Source organism: Monopterus albus, unplaced genomic scaffold, assembly GCF_001952655.1.
Source record: "Monopterus albus unplaced genomic scaffold, M_albus_1.0 scaffold54.1, whole genome shotgun sequence".
Lineage (NCBI taxonomy): Eukaryota > Metazoa > Chordata > Actinopteri > Synbranchiformes > Synbranchidae > Monopterus > Monopterus albus.
Genome location: NW_018127934.1, coordinates 1,039,308 through 1,054,864, shown reverse-complemented (window position 1 = coordinate 1,054,864; position 15,557 = coordinate 1,039,308). Strand labels below are relative to the sequence as shown.

General features: G+C 39.5%; 1 protein-coding gene across 1 annotated transcript; it reads right to left on the bottom strand.

Annotated features, from left to right (window-relative positions):
* Positions 1–863: 863 nt before the first annotated feature.
* LOC109961296 (mitochondrial sodium/hydrogen exchanger 9B2) lies at positions 864–14,770 on the bottom strand. Its single transcript, XM_020601993.1, has 12 exons — positions 14,624–14,770; positions 13,377–13,572; positions 12,159–12,329; positions 10,599–10,741; positions 10,278–10,405; positions 8,239–8,414; positions 7,703–7,809; positions 7,065–7,253; positions 3,866–3,974; positions 2,103–2,239; positions 1,701–1,884; positions 864–1,415 (listed from the first exon to the last, which is right to left on the bottom strand). Exons 1-12 carry the CDS (start codon positions 14,729–14,731, stop codon positions 1,360–1,362), a joined length of 1,704 nt encoding a protein of 567 aa, XP_020457649.1. The 5' UTR covers positions 14,732–14,770; the 3' UTR covers positions 864–1,359.
* Between the last annotated feature and the right edge of the window lie 787 nt (positions 14,771–15,557).

Genomic DNA, 15,557 nt, shown 5'->3' with positions numbered 1-15,557 from the left:
CCTGGCAGATCCTCTCCTGTTCTGTCAGGTTGGATGGTAAACGTTGGTGGACAGCCATTTTCAGGTCTCTCCAGAGATGCTCAATTGGGTTTAATACTTATGACCATGTGATATTTCAGTTTTTCTTTTTTAATAAATCTGCAAAAATGTCAAAAATTCTGTGTTTTTCTGTCAATATGGGGTGCTGTGTGTACATTAATGAGGAAAAAAATGAACTTAAATGATTTTAGCATATGGCTGCAATATAACAAAGAGTGAAAAATTTAAGGGGGTCTGAATACTTTCCGTACCCACTGTATCTATGAATAACTGCATTTATGAATACTTGTAAGAAAACCTCTGGAATTTATTCATTCTGTATTTGAAATGTAAAAAGGAATAGTCAGGATGTTTCACTATAAACACTGGGGAACACTTAATATAACCTTGGGGTGACGTGTAAATGAATGAGAAAGTGTTTAGAAATGTTAAAAAATGTTTTAAAGTAAAACCTATTTTAGACAAGCTACCCACCAATGCGATGCTTAAGTTTTTCTCATTTCATAAATTAAAGTAATAAGTAGCTGTTTTTTGCTAGGAAATATGTGAAAGTCTGTGAAAAGAATTTAACAGTGTAACAATACAGTGCCCAATAATTACTCCCAGGAATACTGATTCCTAACATTGAGCTGAGATAAACAGTACAAAACACATCAAAATGTTAAAATATACAGATGCTGCACATTTTTTTAAAACTACAATTGTGTCATCACTACACAAAAGAATGTAATACTTTATATACAGCCACTTCAAAATTCAACAGATGGACACTTCTTGTATATTTTATCATTTATTGTTCAAATAATGTTTAGTTAAGAAGCCCAATGCTGCTCAATTCTGTAAACTCATCAAATAGTTTCTAATAATACATAAGAACCTCTTAAATGAGGTAATATAAATTCAGACAAATCAAACAAATCCATTTACAGTGCATATGTATAAAATAAAAAATATGATGTAAAGAATATCTACATTTACAAAAGTGTAAAATATATTAATATCCCTAACATAAATATTGTATATGGTTAAACATTAATTTAGGCCAGAAACAAATCCATCTTTTGTGTAACTTTATGACAGTGCAGACACTGGGATGTGGGTCATTTGTTTAGAGCCTGAGGTCTGGAAGCCCCCAGAGGCTATAAATACAGAGTGATTCATGTGCTCCTACAGCTGGCAAACGTCTGGAGCTGCCCGCCATATAGAGATAGACAGACACACACACACAAAGAGCCACTCAGTGGCTGAAGGAAATCTGGTGTGAAATCACACGGGAATCCCCTTGAAATGTCCTTACTTCCTGGGTGATGACAGGAGATGTCAGAGTGTGCTCTCATAGGTGACAGGAGTTTCACCTTCAGCTCCTGCTGCAGTTCCTGAAAGAAACAAAAGAGATGGGAAGAAAATGGCTAATGGTTAATCCAATGTAACAACAGACAGGAAGTTGTTGAATGACAGGGTAAACAGCCACCCTATAAGGTGTGCAAATCTTTGCCTAAGTAGACACAGCTATCAGAAAGATCAAGTAAACAAAAGCTTTGCATGGAATAGAGATTCAGTACTCCAACACAACTACAGTATGATGCAAAGTTGGACAATGGTAAATGCAGAACTTGACCTACCTAAGAAAAAGGCTGATAAACAGGGTTTGACTTGCTCACCACAGGCTGAGTTCTTCGGTCTCTGCAACAGGTGAGGACCAGAAAGCCCAATGATAAGAGCCCCTACAGGGGCTGTGAGAAGGATGGCCAGCACAGCCACTGTCAGCACATCTAGGCCATACTTCTGCAGCTGCTTGTCCTCCTTTGTTCTGGCCATGTCTAAAGCTGTTGAGCCTATAGCTGCCTAATGAGGAAAAAGACAACAACGGCGTTTCATCTATGCCATCATTACCATGAGAGAACACTTCAATGAAAGAAATATTGGGAGTAATTTAGATGCTCTCAACAGAAAATGTTTGTATAAGTGTAGCAGAAAAATGACTTACTACAAAAGAGGCATACACTAAACTCAGGATTTAAACTAGCTACAAGAATGGTGAGAACATTTCAACATTGGCATACCTGCACTGTGGCTTTGGGTATCCATGCTAAGGCTATAAATACCTTTTCCCTCATGTTAAAGCCTGCACATAGCACACAAACAAAGGTGAACAGGACTCGAACCAGCAGGCTGATGAGCAGAGAGGCTATACCCAAACCTGCACAGGAAAATAGACAAAAGTCATACAGACATGTCACACCATGTTGGCGCTGTAAATAAACCATAATTATGGCACTAGTGTTTCCTCTTAGCTGTGGTCCAAAGTGGCACAGGAATAGTGAATAATCTCAAAATTCAGGCTGCCAGAGTGGTGCTTATATACCACATTACTTAGACATACAGTCTATTCTAACTGTGGATCATGTATGGTGCATATCCTCTAGTGCAGGAGCAACTTTGGAACAGCTTAGAAAATTAACTGGAGCAGGGTTTTCAACATTTTCAAGCCTGTAGTCAAATAACACCATCAACATCTGCTGCTGTCATGGTTTTTTTTTTTAAAGTAGTGCACAGTTTTGTTTAATGGGCCAAAGAGAGTGTTCAGAGAGATGTTTTCTAAAACGGTTCATGTCCTTGACACACAACCCCAAAGCACAAATACACAGTACATCAGCACTACAAATATGTTCCTGGCATGTTTTTATATATTATTGATAATAATACACAATTACACAAGTGGAGGAGTTTAAGTATCTCGGGGTCTTGTTCACAAGTGAGGGAAAAATGGAGCGGCAGGTTGACAGACGGATCGGTGCGGCGTCCGCAGTAATTCAGTCTCTGGTACCGGTCCGCTGTGGTGAAGAAGGAGCTGAGTCGTAAGGCAAAGCTCTCAATTTACTGGTCAATCTACATCCCTAGGGGTTCCTCCTGAGGAGCCAGAGGAGGTGTGTGGGGAGAGGGAAGTCTGGGAGGCGCTGCTCAGAATACTACCCCCGCAACCCGGTCTCGGATAAAGCAGACAAAGATGGATGGATGGAATACACAATTAAATGTGCCAAAGAATGGAGAAGCATTCATATGGAAGCTCAGTTTATGAGTTAAATGATGTTTACCCACCATTTGGCCCCAAAGACGGGGGTGTCAGGCCATGCCGTCATAAATCTTCATAGCCCCACAATGAGCAACACCATTTTCCAAACCTACCCTTAAACCCAATGCAGCCCTGAACCCTGTCCCCACCCAAGCAAGGAGCAGATATGTGGCTTGATTCACAGGATCTGCATTGTATTTGCTCAGGTTAAGTAAGCAGTGCTGGGCCAACTGGTTTGTAATAGCGGTCACCTCTGAGAGCCGGGTTTGCTCAGCTGTCCAACCACTGGTACTGTTCTACCAAGATTGTCTAACAAAAGAAGACTATTAACAATTCCAGTGAGTGTGTAGCTACGTATATTATCACCAGCACCAAATAAAGTTCTGTGTGGGTTTAGGAGTGAAGGCAAGTCTACAGAGTCATTATAACACAGCTACTTTCAGAAAACCAAATTTCTGACCTTTATTCTGTCACAAATAAGATTATTTTATTGGAAGAAGTCTAAGACTGGTTCCCCAAGTAACTAGGAAAGGACATTAATATGGAAGTGCAGCATACAGTACAGCTGCTAACACAAACTCACGGTCTTACTGGACACGAAGAGAAAACTCTCCTGAGATTCTTTTTTGGCTATGTAAATATATTTACATCCCTACAGTCACAGTTGAATCCCTCACAGTGATACAAGCCATCTCAGTGTGTGTGTGTGTGTGTGTGTGTGTGTGTGTGTGTGTGTGTGTGTGGTTGTCCCACCAACTGTGTGTCCCTCCAGCTCAGAGACACGAATTTCTGCTCCTATGAGTCCGAAGAGCAGAGGCTGAAACACGTCCCATGCCCAGCCTACCACTTCCTCCACATGTGCCTTAAGACAAACAGAACATAGAAAAATGTTTAGTAAGCTTGCCTTGACACACAGCAGCATAGACATTGTATCATTGATTTACTGAAGTAGCACGCCTTAATAATTCATAATGCATAGTGGTAAAGTCCACTACAAAGTGGAGAAAGAGCTAAGAACTTGTAAGACAAGAGAGGCTTAGCCAATGCCAGACCTCAACTTTTTACGAAACAGGCCACAGCATGTAGTCGCCCACAGTTTTAAATTCAGTACAGTGGCTGTACTGTAAATACAGGACTCCTCCAGGGCTGCACTTTATCACCAGTTCTCTTCTCCAGCTACACAAACTGCATCTCATGCTGCAGCAAGTGAACTACTCTTTCTAAATATTCAGCCAATATGGCTCTGGAGGCGCACCTTATGGACAAAAACTGTCAGAATATGACCAGTGGGTAAATGACCTTGTCCAAGCTTTTGAAGAAGGCTCAAAAACTGATAAAAAAAAGACAAAAATGCATAATAGCAGTGGAAAGAACCACACAAAAAACTGTTGCAAAACACTGGGAGGCTCTTTCTGTATGTAGGCCATGTTTGTCTAGTACAGTTTTCTCACAGTCTTGTTTTCTCTCTCTAAAGGAATGTAAAGGATTATCTTGTACATGCAGACTCTTCTGGTCACCATCTCCACCCAGATAAATCTCGACAGAATGACAAACTCCTTTCCTTGTTGCCATTGTATAGCATGTGAAAATTCTAGGAATACAAGCGGACCTGTTAAAACATGCAAATGCCAAATGTAGAAACAACCTGAAGTCACCTGTTGCTAGACATTTTAAAGAAGTCGGCGATTCAGTCCGATTACTGTAATTCTGTGACACACAACATATTATAAAGTCTTTGAGCAAAAAATGGATCAAAAACTACTTAGATCAAAATGTACATGGATCTTTACTGTAGCGCCCCCTCTCAGTGGTTAGGATTAGGACAAGGTTTGGTTTGGGTTCATATATGATGAGATGTAAAAACATGTCGCACCATCAGAAAATGAAAACATTTTTGCCATTTTTTCCCATTAATATCAAATAGATTAAGTGTATAAGTACTAAACTGACCAGCACAGTAAATAAAAGTAAGCAATCACTGTAAATATAACAACCATCAGCGCTGACTCGGGCTCAGAGTGGGGCCGAGCTCCACCTTCAACAGAGTTGGCTTACTGAGACATGATTGGCTGAAATGTTATTACGCCAAAATCCTTACCCACTTTTTATTTGCAATTTCATTGCAGCAAGATTTGAAAATGGAGTCTCTTGGTTGGTCTTCCAATGAGAGGTTAAATCCATGCCTACAACTGAGGGCTAGTAACACCACACCGAGTTATGTGTCACTTCTCAGCAGCGGGCACTGCCCCCACATGATCAAGAAGCCTAGAAACGGGGTCAGCCACACCTCCTCAATGAGATAAAAGTTTTGTGTCGTCCTTGCTTCGAGTTGTGCTGAGTAGTTTCCTAAGTCACCCCTAAGCTCGGACTCCTTGCCAAGTTAAAAGCTCTCAGAGTTTGTCTCAGAATGTTTGTGAATACGGCCCCTGGTCAATAACAAGGAAAGCCTCCATCATTACACAGATCCCTCTCATCCTGTTCACCAGTTCTTACAGCTATTACCACTATAGGCTACCACTTGTTACAAGGAACACCTTTAAAATGTCCTTCATCCCCTCAGCTATTCGTACCCTAAATAAAGCACACTGGACAGATACAAATATTCACACCTATAAACCTGTCTTTGAAGAATACTGCTGCTCACATTCATAACTTAGTTTACTGATGTTTTCACTGTTCATGCTGTTTTACTGTTGCTGCCTGTTATTTTTATGTTTGTGTATCTTTGTCTTTGATTGTGTCTTGTCAAATAGGAACTTCTGTTACAGACAAAAAAGTTTATTGAATCTTTGTCAACTTTAAAAGTGATTTTATGATACGATTGCTAGAAGAGCCAGAAAATACTGTACAGTCAAGACTGGAACTATATCGACAGTTGCCTGTGTTTCTGTTCTTCAGGCTCTGTGAATATTGTGCCACCCAGATTCAGCCAAAGTTATCAAAACCTATCAGACAACATTTCATCATTGAGGAGGTCAATGATCCTAAACATACAACCAAAGCCAAAGATTTCAGGCAGCCATTGACTGCAAAGGAATTTGCATAAAATATGAAATACAGTGGTCCCTCGCTATAACGCGGTTCACCTTTTGCAGCCTCACAGTTTTGCGGATTTTTTTGGGTGCAATTTTGCATGCTTTTTGCATGCCGTGTCTCCTGTACAGTACAGAATGCGTTCAGCTTGCCAAATTTACATAAATCTTCGATCGCTAGCAGTGTGACTCTGAAGTGCTGTACTGTATGTTTGCAAGTTTTCTCCCCAACAAACCCCACAATGTCGACAAAACGTTCTGCACCGCCGAAGGCACCTGCGGTAGCACCCAAAAGGCAGAGGAAGATGCTAACCATCGCACAAAAAGTTGGACTTCTGGACATGCTAAAGGAAGGTAGAAGTTACGCGGCTGTAGGGCGCCATTACGGAATAAATGAATCTTCGGTTCGTTAAATAAAGAAGGAGGAAAATAACATAAGGACGACAGCAGCAATAAGTTTCAACAAGGATGCAAAAAGGGTTGTAACTGTCCGTATAAAGTATATAAAGTGTGTAGTGTGGGGTTTTACAGCCTTAAAACATCTATAATAATTGCAAAAATAATAAAGCTGACTACTTTGCGGATTTCGCCTATTGCGGGTTATTTTTAGAATGTAACTCCCGCAATTAACGAAGGACCACTGTAATGTGGTTTTGTTGGATTTTATGTGCATCTGTCCAGTTTCTTTTCAAACCCCTCAACTTTGAGCACTTAATGTTAAAAGAGCTGTACGGCCCTCACAGTTCTATGTTGATGTTAAACCTATTCCAATTAAAGCTGAGAACTGACGCTTTAATGAAGTATCCATCATTTTATTTCGTGTGTGTGTGTGTGTGTGAGAGTGTGTGTGTGTGTGTGTGTGTGTGTGTGTGTGTGTGTGTGTGTGCTCAAGAGCAGAATTTGAAAAACAAAAGTATAACCTTACGGTAATGTATGCATATGTGATTACCTTCTCTGCTCCCCAGGCCCCCCCAGCCGGCCCCAGCCAGGATTGCCAACACCAGTGTGCAAAGGCCGCCAGAGCCTGGGAAGCCGGCCACACCACTGCCAAACACCGCAAAGATCGACAGACCCAGCACCAAGAAGGAACGCTTTATCACTATGTGTTTCTATGAGAAAAAGGCAAAATATTTTTACAGACTATTTTTATATAATGAAATACAGTATATTAAAAAAAAATCTATAAATGCAAAATGTAAGAACATGCTGGCAGATATTTGGTTGATAACTAATAATGGTAGGCTGAACACTTCGAAGCATGTGTCGAGTACTTGGCGCAGCAGAAAGTATCATTAGAAAATATGACATCAATGATAATGTTTAAAGCTACATCTGGGCTACCGGTTCAGGAAGCGCTTCAAAAATGGTAGGATGCTTGCGTATGTGTTTGAGATATAAGGGGAGAGAACAGAGAGTGCAAAGTTCATGGGTTTGTAGTGATGGAGAGCATGGCAAAATTACAAATATCGTTCCCTACAGTGTAGGATTATCAAAATTTGTAACGATGGCCGTGGAAAGGTAAAACCAATCACAATAATGCTGAGAAGACTACACGCACCTGGTCAACACTAGGAAAGTACTGAATGAGGAAGCCAAGAAGAATCCCAGCAACCATCCCACCTGCTACCTCCAGTACACCTCTCAGGAGGTTGTACCAAGTGGAGCCTAGAAGGATCAGCAAAGAAAATATGCAACCAATACAATACAATGCAATAAACTGAATTTACTGTTCTAAAGATGTATATACAATTTATGACTGTATGACAGTGGTCTTATTTAAATACATTTTAACGCTGCCGTACAGCCTTACAGGGGCCCTACATTCTGGTATAAAAAACTGTGGTTTGGCTCAGAACAACTTTGTTTTAACAAAAGCACATTTACACCATCTTCTGAGCTCCTGACAAACTACAGGTAAAAATTACTTGAGGTACTTTTCAGCACTTGACAGGTACACTGCAGTACACTGCACTCGATGCCACGCACCCTGAAGATAAGGTGGTGCTGTATCTCAAGAATAGACCAGTGATGTGTGCACACTAAGCCTTCTCCTTCACCTCTCTGCACACCCAAACGCATATATAGGCTGGCTACCTGTGGCGAAGGCTATGCCCAAGCAGGTGGTGAACCCAGTGATGGCGAGAATGTCATCAAAGCTGCCTGCAGCCATCAGCAGCGTGGGGATGCCCTGCTCCAGGCCGTAACCATCCCTCTGCAGCAGCAGCATGGAGGGAACCACCACAGCTGGAGAGACCGCGCCCAGCACAAAGCTACGGTGTGAGGAGATAGTTGATTTTACTACAAAGATATACTATAAAGACATGTACTGTATCTGAGATGAGAAACTGGGCTTAAATGCGATTGAAATGATGATTATGATTCTTGAATGATGCCTTGATCATGGGTGCTTATGAACATTAATTTAGAATTCTGAAACCAATTATTAAAATTCAGTTATGAATCTTAAAACAGTCAGTACAAACATTAGTATCCTATTTTATGACATTAATCCCCTTTCTTGTTTCTAAGAAAATTGACAGTTGTGCAGAAATATAAAGGCTTTTATTTAATTTTAAATGGAAAAAAGAAGTCGCTGGTACATCTCACAAGAGATACACTTCTCCTATTACCCATCCTGAAAGATATCACTGAGCAATAACCTATTTTTGAGAGGATTACAGGGTTTAACGTGATCTGGTGGCACTTGAGAAGCAGTGTTTTCTCTTCTCTGCTTTGTGTGAACATATTCCTTGTAGGTATAGTGTACTGTACACTATCAAAATTCAACTTTCCATGTGTGTTTTCCAACATTGGACATGTCCCTTCCACAACTACAGCAGCTTCACAAAGTATTCAGACCACTTTTTTTTTTTGTAGATTTAATTTTTTTTTTTTTTTTTTTTTTTTTACACATTTAACAAAACAACTCTGAAATCTCATTTAAAAAGTCTTCAGACCCTGAATTTGTAGAACCACCTTTGGCAGCAATTACAGCTTTGAGTCATCTTGAGTAAGTCTCCAGATGCTTTACACACCTGGCTTTGAGCAGTTTATGTCATTCCTCCTGGCAGATTCGCTCAAATTCCACATTGAATAGGAAGGATCTTTTCAGTGTTTTAAGTTTGGGCTTTGGCTGGGCCTCAAGGACACTCCGACTTGTCCTGAAGCCGGTTCCACGTCATCTTAACTGCATGTTTCAGTTCACTGTCGTGCTGAAAGGTGAACTGTCACCCCAGTCTGAAGTTGTGCACTCCGAAACAGGTTTTCCTTTAGGACCTTTCTGTAATTTGCTGCATTAATCATTCCCTCTGTTCTGAACAGTATCCCTGTCCCTGCTGCTGAAAAGCACCCCCACAGTGGTGCCACCACCATACACAGTAGAGATGGTATTAGTCAGGTGATGAGCAGTGCCTTGTGTTCACCAGACATAGTGGCCGAAGTTTTACAGTACACAAAGGGTTCAGTTTGTCTCATCAGACCAGAGACTCTTTTCCCCTCACACGCTCAGACTCCTTTAAAGGCTGTTAAACTCCACGTGGACTGTCATATGCCTTTTACTCAAAGCAACGTCCATCTAGCTACTTTACCATAAAGGCCTGACTGATGGAATGATGCTGAGATGGGTGTCCTTCCGTCTCTACAAAAGACTTCTGAAGCTGCTAGAGTAACTGTTGTTGGTCACCCCCTGACTGAGGTATTTCTTGCCCGGTTACTCAGTTTTCAAAACTATGTCCAATCAATTTAATTTGCCACAGGTTGACTCCGGTCAAATTCTAAAACAATCTCAACAGTAAGTAAAACAAACAGGATGCGTGTGAGCACAGCACAGCACAGAATCAGAATACTTCAGTAAATGAGAGAGTTCAGGTTTTGATTTTTAATATATCTGCAACAATTTCTTAAAAATTCACTTTGCCGTTACTGAGTATAAACTGATAGGCATAAATCAGTTTTATCAATTTACAATTATGCCTAAAACACAATGAAGTGCAACTAGTTAGTGTGATTATTTAAAAAAAAAAAAAAAACTTCTAACAAGTAATCCTGAAATTGATATGGTAAATATGTTTGAGTCCCCTCATTTATGACACAATGGAACACATTCCCCAAATAAAGAGTAGGGTTATACTTACCCAAGGATGAAGGCCCACGCCCAGGGCAAGCCCATGAGGAAGTGCGAGACCAGAGCTGTGGTGCAAGCCTCTATTATGCAGGGCCCAAATGCCACACGTATACACACAGACTTTACTTTCCTAAGAGCCTGACAACACAGACACATATAATTCAGGACACTGTAACAGTAATTAATCAAAATCCACTTACGCAATATGGGGGTGTATACAGTATAGCAATAATTAATGATTTATTAATTAACTGAAAAGTGGAAACGGATGAAGAAATCAAACTGTTCAGTCTGAAGATATTCAGTTTTGATAGTTGTGTATCAGGCATACCGTGGGATCCAACCCCAGACCGGCTCTGGTCAGAATGACTGCCAGGGCAATGTTTCTCAGTGAAGCAGACCACCTAAAGTCAATGTGCACCCCCTCTGTTATAACGGGAATGTTCCTCAGCAGGATACCCATCAGCAACATACCTGAAACAGGCTTTTTTTTGAAACAGGCACGCTGACATGAGAGAGGAAAAATGATCTCTTTTAAACAAGAACTATTGTTTTTTCTTTAAGGACTGTCTCTCATACAGCTACAGAGCAAAAAAAAAATTTTGATTATGACTTATAATTATGCATATATAGCATATGCCAAAGTTATAGAATATAACAAGGAAAATAATACTATATAGTTTTGAAAACTGATGAGTGTGGATTAAAAAAAACAAACTTTACTTTTAGCCTCCAAACTGAAGACAGACTTGTTATAAGACACAAATCCTCTTAACAGTTGCTGCCAAAAAGAAACCGACAGTGAACTGGTAAACAAGGCCATTTTTTGATCATCTACTCAAAGTTTAAAAGAAAACCACAGAAGAGCAAAGAAATTCGAGAGAAATAAACCCCAAGTTGTACTTCACTCTATGTTTTGATGTTATTTGAAAATGAGGAGTTTCCTTGATTCTTATCTTGTGGGAACTGCAGTTGGAGGCTTATGATTTCCATTTCTGAATTCATAACACCAGGAATGCACCTTATATATCATTTAAAGCGTAATAAATTACTTACAGAAAGAGGCTATACAGTACTAGCCTGTCTCTACTGGTCAATGTTTTGATTTATTCTAAGCCAGCATTACTGCCAAAATAGCATATTAGACTCCATCCCCTTGGGTAAATCAGAGATATTTAACCAAAGCCTGACCAGTTCTGACTTCTCTTACATTTCATACTTAATGACAACAAATATCTTAGATTAAACAGTCTTTTTCCTCCAATATCATTGAATACAATGGTGATCACTACAATGTATATTCAAGCCAACAGGACCATAATCATGTAGAGTAACAATACAACAAATAGAAAAAAGACAGTTAGGTTGAACTTGAGTGAGCACAGATAACATGATATATATATATATGTAAGAACTGCTCTAATACTGACATTAGTGAACTGTAATCAATACCAGTCTTTGTGCTGTACAAATACAGAGGGCAGGGCTACTACCCCTTTGTAGATAGGCTATCTGGAGTCAGCTGAAGTAGCCTGTTAGCTAATGCTAGCCTCTTAGGTTAATGTTGAACTGGGAGAATTACCAGGAAAACATTTGGATCAATGAGGGTAATAAGATGACAGCACTATGCATCCATTACCAACTTAAATCTGCTAAACGTCCTAAAAATACTCCATGACTGATTGAACTACTACAACTGTAAGAACTAATATACTGATAAATAATGATTGCACAGCTGAGACTTGATGTAATGTGTCTCACAAATAAGCAGTTTTAACACTGACAGGTTTGGTCGCTGATGAAGTTGATGGATGCATCTGTGTAACTAAACCTAAAATACAGGAGTGGATAGATAGCACATAAATCATAACCAGTGAATTATTTGCCTTACCAAGCAGTGGTGGGAACGGTGGAAGTTTTGGCAGATGGATGAGAGCCACCAGTTTACCCCCAGTGACTGCACAGATAAAAAGTATTGTGATGCCAAACAGGTTTCCCCCTGGAAGACACTCATCTTCTGTGATAGACCACACGGCCCCAAAGAGCACAGCTGCCAAAAGGACTGGAGAGAACAGTGGAGACAGACAGAAGATTTATAGTCGCTGACAATAATCAGTGATCATTACCTTAGAGAAATACTTTAAGAAGTGTGGGAGTTAGAGAGTAACTCATAAATTAGTCATTACAGACTTTTGCTATGTTACAATTGTCAACTTCAAAAGCTTCCTTAAATGTAATTTAAAGAAAAATAATGCCATTTACAACAAATACAATTACTACTGTAAAAAAACAAAAAAAAATCATTGTCCATCCATTATAGATGTCTGTTGTAAACATAAATCAGTCTGGATCAGGGATGCAGCAACTGATTCCCTTTATTAAGACAGTATATTAGTTTCATCTTTCATTTTTCAACAGTTATGCATGAATGAATGTAAAGTTAATTACTAGAGAAGGATAAAAACACTGATTTTCTGATTAATGGGATTCTTATTCAGTATGAATTCTTGAAATCTCATGATCAATCCTTGCATTTGCGCCTTTCCTCAGTAAAGATGTACACCTGTGCTAAATGCTAATGTTACACAAAGCTCAAAATTACTCCAAATTTAAAATATTAATTCAATACAAAGGTAAAATCATGACCATACTAAGTCACTAATGTTACAAAAATAAAAAAAAAAATAAAAAAACACCACATTAGCTTTTGTGCTAATGAAGCTCCTCCATGACTAGCTGTTTGAAATGACCACTTACATTTTGAAAAACGTGCCTTAGAACCCTGGCTAGGTGGCAGACGGGACTAATTTATGGAACAGACTTTCACAACACCGGGTAGAACAGAAGTGCTGTAGGCAGCAGAGTATCATGGAGGGGGCTAGTCTAGTGGAGAGACACCACATCCTGCCACATTTTAACTTTATTTAATTCAATGTGTAAAACCATAGTTAATGCACCTTTATATACAACATTGCTGCATTTATTTAAGCACATAAAGTCAAGTGATCTGTAGTTTTATTTAATCTTATATGAAAGAAGAGAGTGCCACACAACAAATATATGTGTAGAAACCAACTGAGCCAACAGGAGAGTGCCCCCTATTACTTACTTTTAGTAATGAGAGAGGCCAGGAGGGCTCTTGGTGGACAGGGGCAAAATCTATGGAGCAAAGGGCAGCAGACCAGTGGTGGGTCTGGGCCAGCATCCACCACAGGGTTTCGAGGAATAAAATAGGTGGCCTCATCAGTAATATTTGGACTGGAGCAATGTTGTACCTCCACCTGGATCTGGTTCACATTTATGTGCTGAAAGAGCAGGATGAGGACAGGTTAGTATTAACATGTTTTGTGAGCTGCCCAAAAATCACATCTCCAAAGGAATACGACGAGAGGCATTTTGGCTTACAGCTTCAACTTTAACACTCTGCAATGTTTTCATAAATATGAACTGAATTATATCCACTCTGCCCATTTCACTTCCAAATATTTTAAAACAGATGTTCCAGTGTTTTATTAATAGCAAAACACTGAAATGTCACACCTTTAGTATTACTGACAGAGAGCAAAGTCCACAGATTACACATGCCTATCTTATCAAAAGATGAAGATATGAAATTGGTGACACCCAGAGCGCCCTCTGATATATTGCTGAGGTAGCAGAGGCTGGAAAAGGGGAAAAACAAAGCCTTCTCAGTGTGGCGGGGGTCCTCGGCGTTAGTTTGTGCTGTAATCAGTTCTGCTAATATATGTTACAAGATCAATTCAAGTTTTATAAAGTCCAGTATCACAAATTTTGAAATTAACCTCCTGAACATTAGAAACAGAGAAACCAAAAGCTGGGTTACAGCAACAAGATAGAGAAGTCTTGAAAGCTGCTAATAATAAAAACAGTAAAAAGAAATAACAGTAAACCAAAAAAGGCTAAATGGGTAAGATGCTAATTAATGTGCCAGCCTAAAGTGAGTACTGGCCCCAGCCTGGCCACACCTATGAAAATCGTCCGGCTCTGCCATTTTCAGGTATGTATGACTTTGGAATTTTCCTCTGGCTACATTTCAATTAATTCTCATAATTTCAAAAGCAAATGATCAACAAATTATCTAAGTTGTTATTGATTTTAAGGTGTCTAAGGTAATTTAACAAGGTTTGAGAAAACCATGTCAAAACAACATAGCAGACTAATGCAAGAGGCAAAGAAGCAGAGTTGCATGACAACACCACATCATTTTTACAGTAGCCTACAAAAATTCTTTAGTAAATAAAAAACATAATAGACACCTGTTTTCATGAGTTTAATAACTACACTTTTCAGGCAGTAAAAACAGTGTGAGAGATTATTAGGAGCAAACTACTTTACCTCCACATGATTTACTCCAGGCAAAGCGGTTCTGTCCAGCAGCGGGCTGGGTACTGCACTGGGTACAGGGCTCGGCTCTTGTGTGGATTCAGGTTGGGTGTCGTCCATGGCAATGAACTACAGCAGTTCTGGTCCACACACTTCTCTCTCACGTTGCATCGAACCGAGGGGTGTGGTTGGTCATTGAGGGACAGTCCTTTCGCTTCTGTATGTCCAGCTCTGACCTCAGGTGCCCATTCATGGTTTTATCAGGGGGAACAAAAACACATTATTGTTTACTTTATAATGGAGAACTGTGCTGTTGCTACAGGTGTGGAATTTGGAATGGCAAAATAATAAGGGTTAAAAACAAGTTTAGCTGTAAAGATGTCCATGTTTAAAAAGGATGGGCTTCATTAAAATTAGTTAGGTGACTGGCCATGAACACTTAAGGAGGGCAAAGAAAACTAACCAGTGTTCAGACCACAACTCCTGTCTACAACCCCAAATCAGAAAAAGTTGGGACGGTATGTAAAATCCAAATTAACACTGAAAATAGTGATTTATAAATCTGTTGGAGGCCTGAAGTGAATGTTTATTTTAAATAAATAAAATTGATGAGGTATCACATCAAATAATGTCCTGGTGTATTGTTTTCAATGTAATACCAGGCACAGTTATTTGCAACTCTATTTTTTCTTTTTTAACATACCACTGTTACGTATTTTTTAGTCAGATAGATATTGGTTAGATACTTGTATTAGAAATGTTTAGTGGAGACAGGATGTCTAGGCAGGCTGTTAAATGCTTAGTCATTCTCATGAGTTTCTTGCAGGGTGCATTATGGTCAAGGATAACCAGATAGAAAAGTTTGATTGTCAGCAGGCTGGATGAATATTGTTATTATTATGATATGTTTAACCGTAATTGTAATCATATTTTCTTATGTGTAATG

Bases quoted from the DNA above. Each gene is read 5' to 3' on its own strand.
- LOC109961296 (XM_020601993.1), bottom strand. From the start codon at position 14,731: ATGGACGACACCCAACCTGAATCCACACAAGAGCCGAGCCCTGTACCC. The intron at 7,254-7,702 runs GTGCGTGTAGTC...TTTTTCTCATAG, and splicing joins ACTTTCCTAGTGTTGACCAG to AAACACATAGTGATAAAGCG. The intron at 3,975-7,064 runs GTTATACTTTTG...GTTTGTCTTAAG, and splicing joins TATGCATACATTACCGTAAG to GCACATGTGGAGGAAGTGGT.